General features: G+C 38.6%; 1 protein-coding gene across 6 annotated transcripts in view; it reads right to left on the bottom strand.

Annotated features, from left to right (window-relative positions):
* Positions 1-12,692: 12,692 nt before the first annotated feature.
* The window catches only part of GAB1 (GRB2 associated binding protein 1), a 125,567-nt gene continuing 119,311 nt past the window's right edge, over positions 12,693-18,948 (bottom strand). For all 6 annotated transcript variants that reach the window (XM_061142411.1, XM_061142409.1, XM_061142408.1 and 3 more), the window contains 2 exons: positions 16,398-16,520; positions 12,693-15,564 (listed from right to left, as the gene is read on the bottom strand). In XM_061142411.1, the coding sequence (XP_060998394.1) occupies positions 15,406-15,564; positions 16,398-16,520 (282 nt within the window). In that variant the 3' untranslated portion in view covers positions 12,693-15,405. The remainder of the gene's footprint in view (positions 15,565-16,397; positions 16,521-18,948) is intronic.

Raw genomic sequence — 18,948 nt, 5'->3', positions numbered from 1 at the left:
CTGCAGCTACAAAAACAGGGAGTTAGAACAGAGTTAAAGCTGAGTAAAACTAAAATGTCACAGGAAATCATCAAAGGCTATTCAATCTACCGCATCCAATATGGCACATGATTGTAAACTTTATTAATAGCAGTGGGAATTAAGTCAATTCTGCCAATTGTTCATTTGGTAAATTGGTCTGATTCCGTGAGCCCTAGCGTGGAAACTTGGCACTGGATGGCTGAAGGAGGTGGAGGGAAAAGGTCATTAGAGCTCAAGGAGCCGAGAGAAGCTAGTGTTCTGTATGTGCTGCTCAGGAGGCTATTAAAGTCACACAGAGACCTGAAGAAATGGGGGAAGAGGAGAAGACAGCGATCTTCTCACATCGCTAAAGTGAGGGTGGGGGGCAAGATGGCATGACCACCGAATGAGACGGGTGACCAGGAGTCACTAGATCGTAGCAACAAGTGCAGTGGTTTCTTAAACTAAATTGCTAGAGATCTGGGAGGAGGAGGGAGTCTTGTCTGAAGCACTGTTGGCCAGGAAGGGAACTTACTTCCTGCTCCCAGGGCTGGGGCTCTGACAGGAAATAGTTCCATTTAAAAGAGCTGGGAACATGATATTCTCAGGGTAGCCCACATCCCATCAAGGCAAATTGGGCATGAAGTGGAGATAAAGTTTTTACAGAAACAGAGGAAAGGCTTGGCCAAAGGAAAGGGGTGGGAGATGGTAGCTGATGGAATGATCATTTGGGGGTTGGAGATGCTAGTAACAGGAATTCAGGGAAAGTTGGGAAGATGGAGAATGATGGGAGCCCTCGAGTGCGATGGCTGGTACTGTGGTTGGAGTAGTGTTGGTGATGGACAAAGAGCAGTTCAGAGCAGGACCATCCTTCTCTCCTATTGTAAGCCTCTGAGGGATCATCTCAGCTCAGAAGTTCTCCATTTTTGCAGCTGTAAAAGGAGGACAATTGAATGTTTGTAGCGGCATAATGCATAACAGTCAGAGTGGAAATGATCCAAATGCCCGTCAACTGATGAATAGATAATTAAATGTAGCTGAGTGGAATATTACTCAGCTGTAAAAAGGAAGGAAATGCTGATATATGCTACAACATGGGTGGACCTTGTACATGCTAAGCCTAGTGAACAAAGAAAGTCACAGAAGACCACCTATCATACTATATGGTTCTATGTATGTTAAATGCCTAGAAAAGGGGACTCTACAGAGACACAATAGATCAGCGGTTGCCTAGGGTTTATGAGTAGGGTTGGGGAAACGGGTAGTGACTGCTAACAGGTAAGAAGTTTCTCTTTGGAGTGATGAAAGTGTTCTAAAATAAATTGTGATGACAGTTGCACAATTCTGAATGTACTAAAAACTGCTGAGTTGTACACTTTAAATGAGTGAGGTGTACGGTATGTGAATTATATCTCAATAGAAAAGGAGGGCAATAACTCCTGTTCTAATCAAACAAAATATAGATGTGAGAATTCTTTAGAGACCAAAAAGTACAAAGTACCTATGAGATTGCTAAGGCAAGTGTGGGGATACCTTCCTTGAGAGCATCAAGACAGGGTTAAAATTTGGGGGCTGGTCATAACTGAGTAATTGAAGGTGTGATGACAGACTATATGGCTTCAAGGAACTTTTATATTTGTAATTCTGTGGGAGAAATCATAAGTTTATTCCCTTGTCTGGATTTGCCTTGCAGATTCAGTTTTATGCACAAGGGGGCGATGTCCACTAAATAACAAATGCTCAAGCGGCTGGAAATACGCAAATATAATCTTAGGGGAAAAACAAAGTATCATTAAGAACAACAGAAATTTATTAGTTCCATTAATACATATGAATTTGCTTATGAGTATACATCTGGGTAAACAAATAATGTGAAGGGAATACTTTTTGGTGCATAATATTGTTTGCTTTCTGTGTTTTGAACTATGTCATTGTGTTCTTTGTTCAAAATATTATATAGAAAAATAATTCATAAGGAAGATTGTTTTGTGCTCTTATTCAGATTAAAATATTAACTTTTTAAAAGGGATGTAAAGAATATATGCAAATTGTAGACATTATTTAAAAAGTATTTTCAGAGATTGGCAATTCATACTAATAACTTAAAAACATATTCCAGTGAATTTAAGGCTTTATTCTTACCAATCTGTTGTCTCTCTCATCCTTCTTTCTTTCTTTCTCCCTTTCTTTCTCACTTTTTTCTTTCTCTCTATCTCTTTTTCTACAGGAAATATCTATTAGCTTTTCAATTATTTTTCAATTTTCTACAACCAAAGTCTTCAACAGAAAGGTTAAAGAATACTGCAGAAAGTACTCAATCCCTTGACAACATTTATTAATATTTTGCTTTATTTAAATCTGTTTCTCTACAAATGTATATATTGTGAGCAATTTTTTCAGATTTGTTTCAGGATTTTTTTTTAGACGCTCTCACTTTAAGTATTTCAAAATGCGTATATTTGATGAAGGTTATCCAACTTCAACTACAGTACCATAATACTATTACTACACCTGAGAATGTTGACTGATTCCTCAATATCGCTTAGCTTCTAGCCCACTTAAAATTTTCTGTTTGTGCCTAAACCGTCTTATACAGCTTTTCCCCTCCATTCAAGGTTTACACATGGTGTGGTGGTTGTTATGCGTTGGAAGACAGTTCAGTTCAGTTCAGTCGCTCAGCCGTGTCCGACTCTTTGCGACCTCATGAATCGCAGCATGCCAGGCCTCCCTGCCCATCACCAACTCCCGGAGTTTACTCAAACTCATGTCCATAGAGTCGGTGATGCCATCCAGCCGTCTCATCCTCTGTCGTCCCCTTCTCCTCCTGCCCCCAATCCCTCCCAGCATCAGGGTCTTTTCCAATGAGTCAACTCTTCACATCAGGTGGCCAAAGTACTGGAGTTTCAGCTTCAGCATCAGTCCTTCCAATGGACACCCAGGACTGGTCTCCTTTAGTATGGACTGGTTGGATCTCCTTGCAGTCCAAGGACAGAGGGAATGAAAAGTGCCCACCGAATTGAGAAGACCTCCTGAGACCAAAAAAATGAGACAGACAGTTCCATATAATCAGTGGATCAGTGTATTCTAGGGTAACTTACTTTCAGGGTGGGACTGGGTGGACAGTGATCCCAAAGCATTCATGGCTGCACTCCATACCGCCAAGGGGCCACTGTGACAATTCTATAGTTAGCCTAGAGCAACAGAGGAGAGTGAGAGAGCTGGTTTAAAACTCAGCATTCAAAAAACGAAGATCATGGCATCTGGTCCCATCACTTCCTGGCAAATAGAATATATTTAAAATAGTATATATTAATGTTCATTTTTGCCTATTTGTCTCTAGCAATCTTTTATCTATAGATTTGCTTGAATTTTCTACATGCATAATCATATCATTTGAATAGTAGCAGTTTTATTTATTTTGTTCAAATCCCCTACTTCTCTCTGGTAGGGTCCCTTAGTTCATAATGAATGAAAATGCTAATAGTGGACATACTGGTCTTGCTTTATAGGTCTCAAGGAGAAAGTTGTCAGTATTTCATCTTATGAAGTATCATGTTTGATGATGGATTTTTAAAATAGATATTCTTTTCTTGGTAATACATTTCTTTTTTTTCATGTTACTAAGAGTTTTGTTTTCAGTATATATGAAACTAAGCATAGCAATTGAAATTATCAACAGGTTTTCTGCATTAGTTAAAATGACTATGTGTATTTCCCCTTTATTTTACTAATGTGCTGTATTGCCTTGTATTCTTGAACTCATGTAGGATTGGCATTCTTTCTTAAATATATGGTAGTATCTATTGGAGATTTTATCTTAGCCCAGAATTCTCTTTGTAAAAAAGGTTTTTAACTATAAAATTCATTTTAGTTGATAATTCATTTTAGTTGATATAGCACTATTCAAAATTTTTTCTTTTCTCAGCTGTAGTATTTTTTTAATAGCAATTTGCTCATTTTATAAATTTTTCAAATTAATTTGCCTAAGGTTGCCCATAATATCTTTTTATTGTTATTTTAATGTCTGTAATATCTGTAGGGCTATCTGGCTATTTTAATCCTGTTAGTTACATACAAACATAGACTTATATTATGCTTAGTTACATAGACAATTTTTACATAGCAGTGTATGTTGAAAAACCACTGATGACATCAAATATTCTTTTATTACAATGGTTAGAATGTTTTCCAGTAGCAGAAACTAGTTTTCAAATAGAATTTTACACTTACCTTCCAACATGGAAACAGAAGCACCCTAATTAAAGCAAGGTGAAAAGGCATTGGATCTCACAAACTTGGACTCCCTTTTATTTCAGAGGTTTCTCTTATTGAGGAACACACTTGAAAATTATTGTTGTATATTGTAAATGACTACATACATATGTATGCACAATTTAACCGACCCTCCAATGTTGGATACACTTCCAGTTCCTTGGAGATAAATTATTGTGCACATGTTTAATTCTTCAGGGTTGGTGGTGGTGGTTTAGTCGCTAAGTCACCTCCAACTCTTGTGACCCCACGAACTGTACCCCGCCAGGCTCCTCTGTCCATGGGATTTCCCAGGCAAGAATACCGAAGTGGGTTGCCATTCCCTTCTCCAGGGAATATTTCTGACCTGGGGATTGAGCCCATGTCTCCTGCGTTTTGCAGGCGGTCTTTTGCATTGCAGGCAGATTCTTTACCACTGAGCCACCAATCTTCAGGGTTAATTACTTGATATTCAGTTACTATATGGTTGCTATATGGTTAAATATACTTTTAAGACATTAAAATTGTAATAATAAACTGCTCTTTAAAAACAGTTGTACCGATTTATGTTCCCAGTGGTAGTATATGCTAGTGTTTCACTTCCCACGCCTGTATCCAAATTGGATCTTTTCATTGAGTATTTTAAAATACTGAAAACAATATTATGCAGTCTTTAAAGATGACGATTCAGATACATGTTTAACACCTGGGAAGATATTTATAACAGCAGTTGGTGCAGAAAGCAGAATCCAGCTGCACATTTGCAGGCAAAGAAAGGGAAGTAACACAGCTTGAGTGTTTTACTCCTACCCCTCCCCCTCAATTTTCTTTAATTATACAGTTTTGCAATATGAGAATAGGAAAAATATTCCAGAATGCAAGGGGCAGAAAATGACCCCAATGTAATTTTCAACAGAGGCAAGCCACTCTAGCAATTTTAAACAAAATGGGATTTAATACAGAGAATAAAGAATTTACAATCACTGGCAGGTGTGTATGGCCTTTAGCAATGATTCTCAGGACAATGCCATCAAAGGGCCAGACCTGGAAACAATCAGAAATCTGGATTCAGGAAACCACTTCACTAGTGGCTGATTCCAGGATCACTTGCCCATGGTTCCATGAGGGTGCAGGGAGCCACCACAGATGATGGCTCCCAGAATTCACCATCTTAGCTGTCAGCCAAGGATCAGGAACACGCTGCTTCATCTACCAAATGTAAGTGGCTAGATTTAATAGTAATGATGCTTTGCAGAGTTCTGCCTCCCTCTCCACTGAACTGTTTCTGAATTTAAGTGATTGTTACTGGTGGAAAGTGGATGATGGGCAGAGTGCTAGCTGCAAGGAAGTCTGGGAAATGTAGTTTTTATTCTCACAGCTTCTGAAGTACAGGTTGTTGCTGTTTAGTCCCTAAGTCATGTCTGACTCTGCGAATCCATGGACTGCAGCACGCCAGGCTTCCCTGCCCTTCACTGTTTCCTGGAGTTTGCTCAAACTCATGTCTTTTGAGTCGGTAATGCCATCCAACCATCTCATCCTCTGTCACCCCTTTCTCCTCCTGCCCTCAATCTTTCCCAGCATCAGGGTCTTTTCCAATTAGTTGACTCTTCACATCAGGTGGTCAAAGTATTGGAGCTTCAACTTCAGCATCAGTCCCTCCAGTGAATATTCAGGGTTGATTGCTTTTAGGATGCTGTCCAAGGGACACCCAAGAGTCTTCTCCAACACAACAATTTGAAAGTATTAATTCTTTGGTGCTCGACCTTAATGGCCCAACTGTCACATCTGTACATGACTACTGGAAAAGCTATAGCTCTATTACAAACCTTTGTCTAAAGAGTTTTGATCAGGTGTTTAAGCAAGCTAATCTTCCACAGACCCTTTATTTCTTTGATGGTTTGATATGTGAATATGAAACTATGAAAATATGAAGATTGTGAAGGATTTTCTCTGTTGGCTTTTAGCCTTCTCTGCCTTGCCATTTGCCCTGAGAAGATGACGTCTGTGTATTATACATTTCCTGGGGCTGCTGGTTGCTTTTAGCCACTGGCAAGTCATAGGAGAGGTAACCTCACTCCCTTGCAGCTGGTTTGCATTTGGGAGTGGTTGTGTCCTTCTACCTAAGACTCAAATGTGGACAGCTCTTGCTGGATGTCAGTAGCATCACCTTCCATCTGCCCCTTAGATCTAAAAGTGGTGATGGCTAGTTACTGTCACTAAGGGTTTTTAACTTCCCTTCACCCAATGCACAGATTTGCAATTGTTTCTTCATTCAACTCTCTTCAGTTACTCCTAAGAGTGTGCCATCCTTTCTTGCTGGGGATGTGATGGATGAGACAGATATTAAATAAAACATAGTTTTTATTCTAAGGGCATACAGCTAGGTTGATGAGCTAAACATAACTAATGATTATGAACTGAACTGTGTCCCAAAATTCATATTGAAGACTCAACCCCCATACCTAAGAATATGTTTTTGGAGATGGGACCTTTAAAGAAATAGTTAAGGTTAAATGAGTCATAAAGCTGGGGGGGGGGGGGGGCGGGGGTCTCATTCAATATGGCTGGTGTCCTTATAATGAGAGAAATGTGACACCAGGGTTCCAAAGGCCAAGTGAAAAGGCAGCCATCTATAAACCAAGGAAAGAAGCTTCAGAAGAAACTAAATCTGCCTACACCTTGACCTTGAACTTCCAGCCTCCAGAACTGTGAAAAAATAAATCCATTATTTAAGCTCCCCAGGCTGTGGTACTTTGAGATAGCAGCCCTAGCAACTTAATATCCTATCACAAAAGCCAAATACGAAAAACAGAAGAGATTTACCAGTATTGAGCCTTTCAAGGGGAGGAGCAGCATCTCTGGGTGGGGGAGTTAAGGGAAGGCCTTGTGGAGTTGTTTTTGCTGGAACTTCAAGGTTGGAGAGAATAACTACTTTGCAGTGTCATGGGGATTAAGTAAGTGTAAATATAAAACACAGCGTCTCAAGACTTCCCTGTTGGGCCAGTGGCTAAGACTCTGTGTTCCCAATGCAGGGGGCCCAGGTTTGATTCCTGGTCAGGGAACTAAATCCCATATCCTGTAACTAAAGAGTTCGCATACTGCAACTAAAGATTCAACATGCTGCGACTAAGACCCAGTGCAAGTAAACACATAAATAATAAATATTAAAAAATATAAAGTGTCTCAATATCTGTTGAATAGCTTTATAATTTACAAGGACCCACAGCTAAACTCACAGATGCAGTTTCAGGGCTATTTCCTGACTTCCTGTGGCCTACTCTTTCCAGTGGAGCAGTAAGATGTTCTAACATCTTAAAGTTCTTAACTCTCAATAAACTTGAGTTCCTTGGTCCTTAAGGCTATCTACTTTTGGTGTCATCTCTTAACACTCAACTCTGTGAAAACTAGCCTCTAAGATCCTTCCAGTAATCCCAGTTTCTGGTATTCACATCCTTGTATGTCTCCTCCTACAATGAATAGGGAGTAGACCAGATGACCCAGTAGAGCGCATGACATTGTAAGGCTTCCAAACCTAGGTCACAAAAGGCATGGAAGCCTCTGCTGGGTCTCGGGGATCACTAGCTTGGGTGGAGCCAGCAGCCATGCCATGAGGACACTCAAGCAGCTCTGGAAGAAGTCCACGTGAGGAGGACACAGGCCTGCTGCCACTTCCCTGCCATGTGGTTTAACCTCCTTGGGAACACATCCTTCATCTCAAGAGTACTGCAGTCTCAACTGATTCGACTTCATTTCACCAGAGACTGAGCCAGAATTGCCACACCAAGATACTCCTTAACTTCTGACTGTGGGAAACGGTGAGAATGGATGATGATGATTATTTTTTAAGCCACTACATTTTGGTTTATTACATAGCATTGGACAATTAACACAATATTTATAACCTTCCATCTAACACACAGGGGCTTCCCAGGTGGCTCAGTGGTAAAAGAATCTGCCTGCAGTGCAAAAGACACAGGAGATGTGGGTTCAGTCCCCGGGTCGAGAAGATGCCCTAGAGGAGGGCATGGCAACCCGCTCCAGTATTCTTGCCTGGAGAATCCCACAGACAGAGGAGCCTGATGGGCTACAGTCCATGGGGCCGTAAAGAGTCAGACATGACTGAGCACACACAGCTAATACACAACACAGTTCTCCGCATTCTACTTCTTCTCTTTTTACACCCCTCTTCTCAGAAAATGAAACTGATAGCAAACTGATAAATGAATTGTCCATATTGTTCATCTTTGTATAAAATGACTTCTTTTTTCTTCTTGCCAGTCATCCAAAATTTGGCTCAATCTCCACTTCTATGAAGCTTTTGACCTACTATATTTTAACGGTCTTTGCCTCAGTACCTCACTGTTGGTACTTCAGAAGTAACTACTGACCATCCTGTATCATTTATTTTACACGTATCCTTGTAAAGATAAGACTGATGCAGATTTCTTCTGCGTCTCCCACAGCACCTAGCATAATGCTACACAAGTAGCAGCTACTCTGGTGAAATGATTTAATTTTTAATAGACCATCAATCCAGTCGAATCAAAATCTGGAAAAACAGTACTTCTGTCTTAGTCTGAATTCCAAAGTTATTGATTTAAAGATTGAAATAAGCAATTTTCAGACAGTTTTTAGGTATATAGGGTTTATGTTCTACATACAAAAGGGAAGTTTAAAGCAAGGATAATTAAATAAGCATATTAAAGCCATAGCATATGACAAGGGCCAAGACTACAAAAAAAGTGCAGCAAATGAACTTGTGTTCGTAATAGGATCCTGTATACCATCCAACAAGAATCCAGTAATCTTTCTGTTCCTCTTAGCATTCTGTTCTCTCTCCTTTGGGATGTAAATATAATGATTCCTGAAAGAAAGAAAAAAATTATGGTCCACAGAAGTGGAAATCTGTTTCACTGTAAGTAAATGGCTTCAGAAATTCAACACTTTAATTTCAGAAAACATTTTTGGAGTAGATTGTCAACATATTCAAATTGTTTTTGTAACTTGCATTTCAAATTAAACCTCAAAATCATTGCTTGCTCTTTCTATAAATACATAGATATCTCAGAATAATGAATTAACAGGGGTTTCCGGAGAAAGAATCTACCTATCCATCCATCCCTGTATCTATTTAACTACTGAGATAGAACCAATATAATCTATTTGTCTATCTCTCTGTCCATCTCCTCAAGAGATTTTAAGGAACTGGCTCATACAATTGTGAGGTGGCAAGTTTGAAATTCGTAGGGTAAAGCAGTAGGCTGCAAATTCACACAGGATTTCTATGTTACAGTCTTGAGGCAAAAATTCCTTCTTTGGTAGAAAACTTCAGTTTTTGCTTTGAAGGCCTTCAACTAATTGGATGAGGACCACCCACCCTCTGAAAGGTGATGGGCTTTGCCTAAATTGATTGTAATGTTAAACACATCTACACAGCATTTTTGCAGCAACATCTATACCAGCGTTTGAACAAACACTTGGGCACCACAGCTTAGTCAAGTTGAAACATTAATCATTTGATACCCTACCTGAGAATGTAGGCTTTTAAAACATTTATTTGACTTTTTTGTTTTCTGTACCATCACATACTGAGTCCTCCAAATACTTTGGGAATCACACACAAAATCAGAGACACACTGAGCCATGAGTGAATCACCAACACAACCATGATTAGTTGGAATAAATCCTGTTTAGTGAATTATAGGAACAAACTTCAGAAATGTAATTTTCTATAGGTGTTTATTAATAAATAACTGTATAATATTAAAACAGAATCTAAGGGGAGAATGTGACTCACCACGACAGCTAATAAAATGCCTTCTGCTACTGACTCAGCTTTTAAATATGCAATGATATGCATTCACAGAATGGCCAAAGTATTCTCCAGAAAACTCTAACAAAACTCTAATTCAAAACATGTACTGGTATCAGAGAAGCAGCTTTCCCCCCAAAGAAGGTATATGCAAATATCCAGAGATTTCACCATGTACAGGGTGACAGACAGATGGGGAAGAATGATCTCAGAAATGTCACCCTCTCGAACTTCCCAAATATGATCTAATGACACAGAATTGCACACTGCCACAACTTACGGTAATTCTTGAGGTCTAATGAAGCACTGGAGGCGCCTGAAAATGTTCCTAGATATGGAAAGGTCGATCCTGTTACAATTTCCCAAGTCATGTTGGAAATGTATTTCCTGACCCAAAGGTTCTCACTCACTGGCCTTTTACTCAACAAAGTGCAACTAGGACTGAGCAGATGAAGAAATAAAGGGTATATGCATGGGGCAACAGTCTCAGGAGGTTTTTGTATTTAGTTAGAGCATGACTGTAACATCTTAGCATAGTTTAGTGGGATATTTGGGGTTTCCCTGGTGGCTCAGATGGTAAAGAATCCACATTTCCTGCAATGGAGGAGACCTGAATTTGATCCCTGGGTCGGGAAGATCCCCCGGAGAAGGAAATAGCAACCTATTCCAGCATTCTTGCCTGGAGAATTCCATGGACAGAGGAGCCTGGTGGGCTACAGTCCATGGGGTTGCAAAGAGTTGGACACGACTGAGTAACTAACACTCATTCAGTCAGTGGGATCTTTATTGTAGAAAGTGAGTGACCCTCTAGAAGCAGAACTGGGAAGCATAGTTAACGGCAGAATCATGTTTTTGATTTAGATAAAGATTCTAAGGAAGGGTTGAAAATAGAAATTTACACATCCTTATTGGTTCACAGTCTCAGAATCCAAATTAACTATTTAAGGTCTTGAAACCAAGTTGTTTGAAAAGTTTTATTTGGTAGCAGAAAATATCGACAACTGGATCTTTACAAAAGAAGGGAGAAATAAATTTATACATAAGATTCTGCTGTGGAAATTTGGGATGGTTATCAACAATCGATTTAGGTTACAAGAACTCACACAAAGCCATGTCTTTTTAGTAAAGGAAGCAAGAAGCTAGGTTAATCCCTTGATGAAACAGACTGTTCAAACTCATAATATACACCATACTGAACCTAAGGAAAGATAGACCTATGGAGGATGAATTATTTCAAGTTGCAGTAATATATAAACATATTTATCAGATTAAAACCAATCATCTCAAAACCTGACAAGTAATTTCTCATCATCACAAGCCCATGATGTCTAAAATATTCATTTGTACCATGGCTTTTCATCTCACAGTTGTTAGTATTTTAAATTATGTACAGATTTACATAAAGCAGATGTTATTGTTTTTCTGGAGTATGACCCCCTCTCTCTGGATCCACTTGGTTTGGTCATGTTATGTCAATCCTGTTAAAAAGCTGACTGCTTATCTAACAATGGAGGATAAGACCAACCACAATGACCCGAAGATAGGAATAAAAAGAATTGGCCCACATTGCTGTTTCTAAAATTTTTAAAAAGACAATTCACTTGAAATACTAACACTGATGCTTTCATGGGTCAAATAAAGAGGTACCAAGAGTGTCTGGGAGTATCTAAGCATTGTGCCTAAGGTACAGTGTCCAGGCATAAAATAGTGAATCGCTACACAAAACAAAAATACTATTTTTGCTAAAGGGGGAATGCAGGCAACTTCCCACTAGTAGCAAAACAAACACTGGGTTCAATTTCCAGTTTGAGTGAGTTTATGAATATGAAGATTATAAGCGCCCATGAATTAAATATACAGAGTTCAGAGGGAACTATGACTTATGACATCACTGTGTAAGCATGGTAGTATTTCTGTATCTAATTAGTCTATGATTAAACGCAATGCTATATATACATACACACACTCATAGTACCTTCATGGAAGTCTCTAAAATGCCTACAGTGGCTTATACAGTATTGATGAAACATAAAGATGAAAATGTATAGCATGTAGATAAAAACCATTTTTATAGCTTACTGAGTGATCCCTCCTGTGGGTTAAGTAGCTTAAATTATTCAAGTTCGAATTTTGATTTTTTAAAGTGGCACTGCACACTGGGATTCAAACCTTCATGAAATTGTACAGTTTTTCAAAAGAAAGACTAGAAGGGAGAGAGCATAAACGTTGAAAAAGACTTCTGATTTATAACTCAACTGTTACATGGTTAACAAGTGGTGTTCAACACATGTCTGGCCAGAACTCAGCTTCTTGCAGGGATTAAGGGTATTAAGGGGTCTGTTCCCCCAATGGCTTAATGGTAAAGAATCTGCCTGCAATGCAGGAGGCACAAGAGACATGGGTTTGATCCCTGGGTCAGGCAGATCCCCTGGAGAAGGAAATGACAACCCACTCCAGTATTCTTGCTTGGAAAATTCCATGGACAGAGGAGTTTGGCGGGGCTACAGTCCATGAAGTTGCAAAGAGTCAGACACAACTTGAGCATGCTCGCATATGTGTGTATATATATATACACACACACACATATATAGGTATTAAAAATGTTTGATTCAAATTTGGTTTTTATAAAAGTGCATAGTTTAAAAACTTAGTAAAAATTCTACCACACTGGAGACCGCTTATGTATAAATTTCTACTACCAGGATAATTTATTTTGGATAAACTGGGAATACGACTATAACTATCTCTAGTTAAAGAATCTCCTGTAATGTGTGTTTAAACCCTATTATTTTACTTACTTACGTTTGCATGAATCAAAATTCTCTTGATAGTACTTAAATAATAAGGCAAAGAAACAGACTGGCAGCTGAGGCTTCACCAACTATCTCAACTTCACATTTGTGTTACTTAGAGATCAATGTTAGATTCTTAGTAATGGACTAAGACAAGCAGACATACATGTGGACTCAAGATATGATTACACTGATTAAACGGACTTTTCAGGCTTTATGTATTGGGCTTATACAAAGTTTACTTAAAAAAGATTCTAGTGCTAAAAAATGTTTGGGAGATACTGTTCTGTAAGAGACTGTCTTTCCATTTAATTTGTTAATCCAGTATTTAATGCGATTTACTTTAACATACTGCCTAATACATTTCAATTCTTAAATTACTCAGCCTAATGGGAAAATTTCTACAAATTAGTGTTGCAGGTCTTCAAAAATGATAACTTGTAAAATATTGAGGAATTCCACTAAAAAATTCATAATTGCCTTAGGCTTTTCTGATAGGTCACTTTTAAAACAATATTTCTAACTTTGAATTAGTCACATATCTATTGTTATGTTCTAAATCTCAAAACATGTTTATCCTCCATGCAACACAAGTAAGTATCCTCACACTAAAAACTGTGTTGTGTGTTTTGATAGTTGAACATTTCAATGATTTTTTACTTTATTTTGTGGTTTCATTATAAAACAGCTTGCACACACCAAACTCAAACAATCTTTTTTATTTAAAAACCCACCTCAAAATTCAGTTCTGGGTTTAGTTTCTGTTTAAAAAGAAGCAAACATTTAAAAGCATCAAATGTTATTCGTCTACAATTCATCTTGTTATGAATGTTTTTTTAGTTCATGGAGGGGACATAAACTCATTACATAAGTCAGGCACCATACAGTGGCCAAGAGGCCAGAAATCAGGGCACATCTGTGTTCTCAGGCAACAGGTAGAGGTCCGAAGTGGGGTGGGGGAACGTGACTCAGCTGTAGGCTCTCCGATCTCTATGCCCCCTCCAAAAACTGTTAGTAAGTCTCAAATCAGTACATAAGAGATTGTATGTAACGTATTTAAAACCCAATCAAACCAACAAGTATATCTGCTTTCTAAATTACATTGCAAAGCCAAGACAGATAAATTATAGCCTCACTATATATAATGTAGGGTCTTGATTTCCATGTCACAGGACCATGTTATAGGTGAGATAGAATTATATGATACCTCTGGTGGTTTCAGAAATCTAGTTGGAAGAAGTCCATGGCTATAAGATTTCACATTATAGCAAGGCTCCACTATTTCTTGAATTGGGACGGTGAATATAAATCACAGTACAAAATCGTTAATGTTTTTTTTTACTGGAAAAGCAATATAGGTGCTACATATGAGAATCACTTATATAACATCTATTTAAAAAAAAACAATGCAGATATAAAACATTAATTGCATAGGGATTTAAATAGGATAAGGCCAAGAAGAATATTAAGTTTTAAAAAAAACCATAGAAAGGGCACTATGGTGTCAAAAGACAGAATTTCATTCTTAGAGCAATAAATCTGCATGACTGTCTAATTAAAAGTCACAGTATGTTGCTATAACTAACAGTGAATATCAACTGTGTCATTAATTCCAAACTGGAAACCAACAACGTTAGAGGATTAACAAGAACACAACTAAAGCTTGTTGCATAAACCTGATCAGTGTATTAGCACATCAGTGCCTGGTACGTACCTGATTAGCTGTATAATCTACACTTTGCAAATTTTAATACATGGTAACAAGTGTGAAAGCACATCCTTACCACATGCCATGAGTGATTTGTACACTTACTTGTTAGTGTCATTATTCACTCTTTCCAAGGTGTAAGAGCCCACCTGGCAGAATCTTCACTCAGTGAACCAAAAACACTGTAATTAACAAAATATAACAAGGTTCCACCGCTGAAAACTAAATGTCCATGAACCAGAGAACTAAGTCCTGACACCAGTATGGACACGATGTTCATTCAGCACTTTGAAAGGCATTGAATGATGAGTTCAACTCTACTTTGTATTTTAAGCTAACGATTACCCCACGAAGTTTCAGGTAGAATGGCAGATTGTGAAGGTACTTCTCGGGCCATGTTGTTATCCTGCAGGTGAAAGAGCAATTTCTCAATGGGAAAGTAGCTTAGTTTACTCAGCATCGCTCTTAAGAGTAGTGTGAGAAAAAACAAGAACTCCCAACAGAATCATGTTAAGGTCCACTTGGGAATACCCAAACCAATGCTTCAAATGAAAAGTGCATAAATACAGTAATACTACAAGTGTGTTAACTACAGAACAAATGTTTCTCTGGGAGCCAAACAATAGTATTTTCCCACATTATTTACATGTGATGAATTGTTCAGATACCACAAAGCACCATTTACAGTCTTGACAGCTTGATTAAGCCTGAAAGGTCCTCCGACTTTGACTCTACTTAGTTGAGGATCTACCTAGAGTAGAAGGGTCAAGTTATCTCGGGTCAAGCAGGAATTCTCTTTACAGTTCAGTCCTCTTTTGTTCAGACACATCAAAGCAGTCTTTTCATTTCACATTCTTGGCTGGTGTTTCAGACTCTGTGGATTGCCGCCCATCGGTCCAGGCTTCCCGGGTGCTTTTCAGAGCGAGGGTCTTCTGTTGGTCAACCACCACATAGTCCACTCTCTCGTCTGCTACACTGCTGCCTGAGCCACTGCTCTTTTGCTAAAAAGCAAAGGAAAAGTCCTGTAAGTTCCCACAGAAGAAGGAGTGCTTCTGCATGAACTCCAGTCTTAAAACATGAGCACATACACACTGTGAATGACTTCTGAAATTTTTCTGGTTCACCAAAAAAATAACACCAACTACTGCAATTTAATGATGATATCGCTATCCTAACTGTACTCTGCTTTCCCACTAATTTTAGAATTCTTATATTTAAGAATTAGGGACTTCCCTTGTGATCCAGTGGCTAAGACTCCGTGCTCCTAACGCAGGAAAGTGTAAATAGACAGTGTCTGTATAAGAAGAATGTGTGTATGTGTTAGTCACTAAGTCGTGTCCGACTCTCTGCAACCCCATGGGCAGCCCACCAGACTCTCCTGTTCATGGAATTCTCCAGGTAAGGATACTGGAGTGGGTTGCCATTTCCTCCTCCATGATATCATAAGAATATAACTAATAATGTCTACTTTGTGAGTATAACAATACCAACAAAAAACTTAAAACTTTTGGACAAAGTCAGTAAGGGAGTAATTTGAGTAAACTAACATTGGAAAGAGAGTGAAGACCATGATTAACTGTGGAACTTCAGAATTTTCTAAGCAAGCATTTTAATGATAATCCCCAAGACAGTACAAAGTATGTAACTTCCATGCCATTAGACATGAAAAAATAAAATAATCTGCAAAACTGTTGTTTGTGATTTATAAAAAGGCATTAAGTAATAGACTTTTCTAAATTTAAATTAAATATACTAAGAGAATTCACTCAAAGGAGACAGTTCTACAGGTTTCACACGTGAGCTAAGTACACTTATAGAAAGAGGTTTCACTTACCTTACGTGGTGGTGTGGATTTCCCAGAATCTAAATCTAGATCTAGGTATTCCACTTGTTTGTCTCCTTTGGGCTTGATCATTGGGCTGTTTCCTCCATCAAGACTATTACTGCCAAAAAGATTCTGAAAGTACAATATGGTAAAATCAACTGTCAAACACTCATGAGACATGCTGCTTTAACTCGTCTGCCATCTATATAAGCCTAAATATTAATTTTAGGAGAACACAGCTTGAAGAAATGTCTCCATAGAAGATAGTATTTTGGGATGGGGAAAGATAAGTGATTAAAACAGTTTTGGGACTTTCCTGGTGGTTCGGTGGTTGGGAATCTGCCTGCCAATGCAGGGGACATGGGTTCGACTGCGGGTCTGGGAGGATTCCACATGCCCTGGGGCAATCACGCCCATGTGTTGCAACTACTGAGCCTGCATACCTCAGCTACTGAAGCCCATGTACCCTAGAGCTCATGGTGCACAATGAGAGAAGCCGCCACAACGAGAAGCCCTTGCATCTCAACTAGAGAGCCCACGGGCAGAACGAGGACCCAGGGCGGCCAAAAATAAATAAAATTTAAAAACAACAACCACCAAAAAAAAAAAAAAAAAAGCTTAGGTAAGCGAGCTAAAAGTAATTTGAAGAGTAACACTTGGCTCAGACTAAGCCTGGGACGTCAAGCTATAGTTAGCTGGAATAGTTCTACCTCAATGCTATCTGAACTCAATTACATTCTTTAACTATAGGATCCTTTAGTCCATGTTTTCTGATTTTTTTTTTTTAGGGATTGACCAAGATGGTGGAAAGGACCTGAGCTCACATCTTCTTAAATTAAAATCGTCTCTTAAAGTTCTACATTTTATTTAAAGGCTTTCATGCCAAAGTATGGTAACTAAAGGCTATGAATACTGACTCTATTGGCAAAGACTATTTTCCAACCATCTGGAATTTTTATCACTTGTTTCTGTCTTCTCTTAGCCATATCTTTCTGTCCCTAACAGGGGCTGTACAATAGAAGGGCTACTGTCTAAGAGAAGAAAAAGAAAAAGGGAAAACAGAGGAAGCACTAAACAACAAGAACAAAACAGGACTGAGGCAGAAAAATGAAGACAAGAAATAGGCTATTAGGAACATGACGATCAATGCTAAGTAAAAAGGAAAGGATGATGTGAATTTATATCCCTGCATACACCCTCTACTCTGATTACGACAGTCTTCAAATGTGCTCCAATAAATGATTTGTTGCCAGGCCTTGCTGCTTCTAACCTGAACTAAGAAGGTTCCTGACTTCTCCTAGGTGACACTACATACTAGGGGCTTTCACCTTGTACCCTCTATCACACAGATACTATTGTTCACATGTTGGCTCATACTTTTGAAGAAAACCATAATTGATGTAATCAACTTGACAATTTTATACTTGTTTGAATGACCAACACAATTGGAACGCTGCATAAATCTGCTTCTGTTGATTCTTTCATACTGCTCCTCCCTTTCTTTTGGGTTAAACATAGTAAAACGTGGTTTAGGGAAAGGATGATTGCTAGGAAAACAGAGTTTATTCACTCATTTGTAAACAGAGCTGCCAGCAGCCTGTGTGAAACATTTTTATGAATCAGGAAACGGTGCTCCTTTCTGGGGCAACAAAGTTCTGCCCCCAGGACCCACAGCCTAGGGAGCAGGACATGGTCTGGGTTGCATGTACTCAAATGCAGTGTGTGTGTGTGTGGTTTGCTGGCATGTGTATGCAGTAGACAGTCTGCATTACTGAATGTCATGGACCTATTTGTAGGAGTAGGTTTTTAAACCAAATTGATCAACTACTGCTAATAAAACATTAGAAAAGCACTGACAGTAACATGCAGGGCACAAAAAATGCAAGCAAATATTACTCCTCAGTTAGTATAAATAGCTATTCTCCCCCCGAACCCAGCCTTTATCTTAATTCATGAAAAACTGAAATTTTTTTCTCTAAATGACTCCATATCTCATGCTCATATAAAAAAACCAAGCTGGACTGTGTGTGGGAGTATGTGAAATTTTGTATTCAAATGCAACAACAGAGCTCATACCTGGAATTTCCCTAACTGAAAACATACAGAATTATTCACAGTGTTGCAGGCTATGAACGGAACCCTTGAGTTCATGTGATGTGCACATTTAATCTAAGTTGTTCCTAAAGTGAATTTCTCAGAATTGCTACTTAAATTGTATTCTGTCTAATAATTAATAGAAGTGGAATTTTTTTCATCCTTAAGTATTGTTAAAATCTATGTCCCAACAAAAAAGTCTGTTTGCTCTCTATCTAATCTCAACTGGGAACAGCCTGTGTCTGCCTTCTAGTTTTTAACGCAGTGTTTTCCCAAAAGAGTTTAGAAAAACCCTAAGATTCTAGGAGTTATTGTGAAATGTTCTGTGAATTAAAAGAGAAAAAAAAAAAAGTTGGGACTTCCCTGGTGGCCCAGTGGTTAAGACTTTGCACTTCCACTGCAGAGAGCGAGCGTTTGGTTCCTTAGTCAGGGAACTAAGATCACGCATGCCATGTGTTATGGCCAA

Source organism: Dama dama, chromosome 5 (genome assembly GCF_033118175.1).
Source record: "Dama dama isolate Ldn47 chromosome 5, ASM3311817v1, whole genome shotgun sequence".
Taxonomy (NCBI): domain Eukaryota; kingdom Metazoa; phylum Chordata; class Mammalia; order Artiodactyla; family Cervidae; genus Dama; species Dama dama.
The sequence above is the reverse complement of the archived record's forward strand: the minus strand, read 5'-3'. Positions and strand labels throughout refer to the sequence as shown.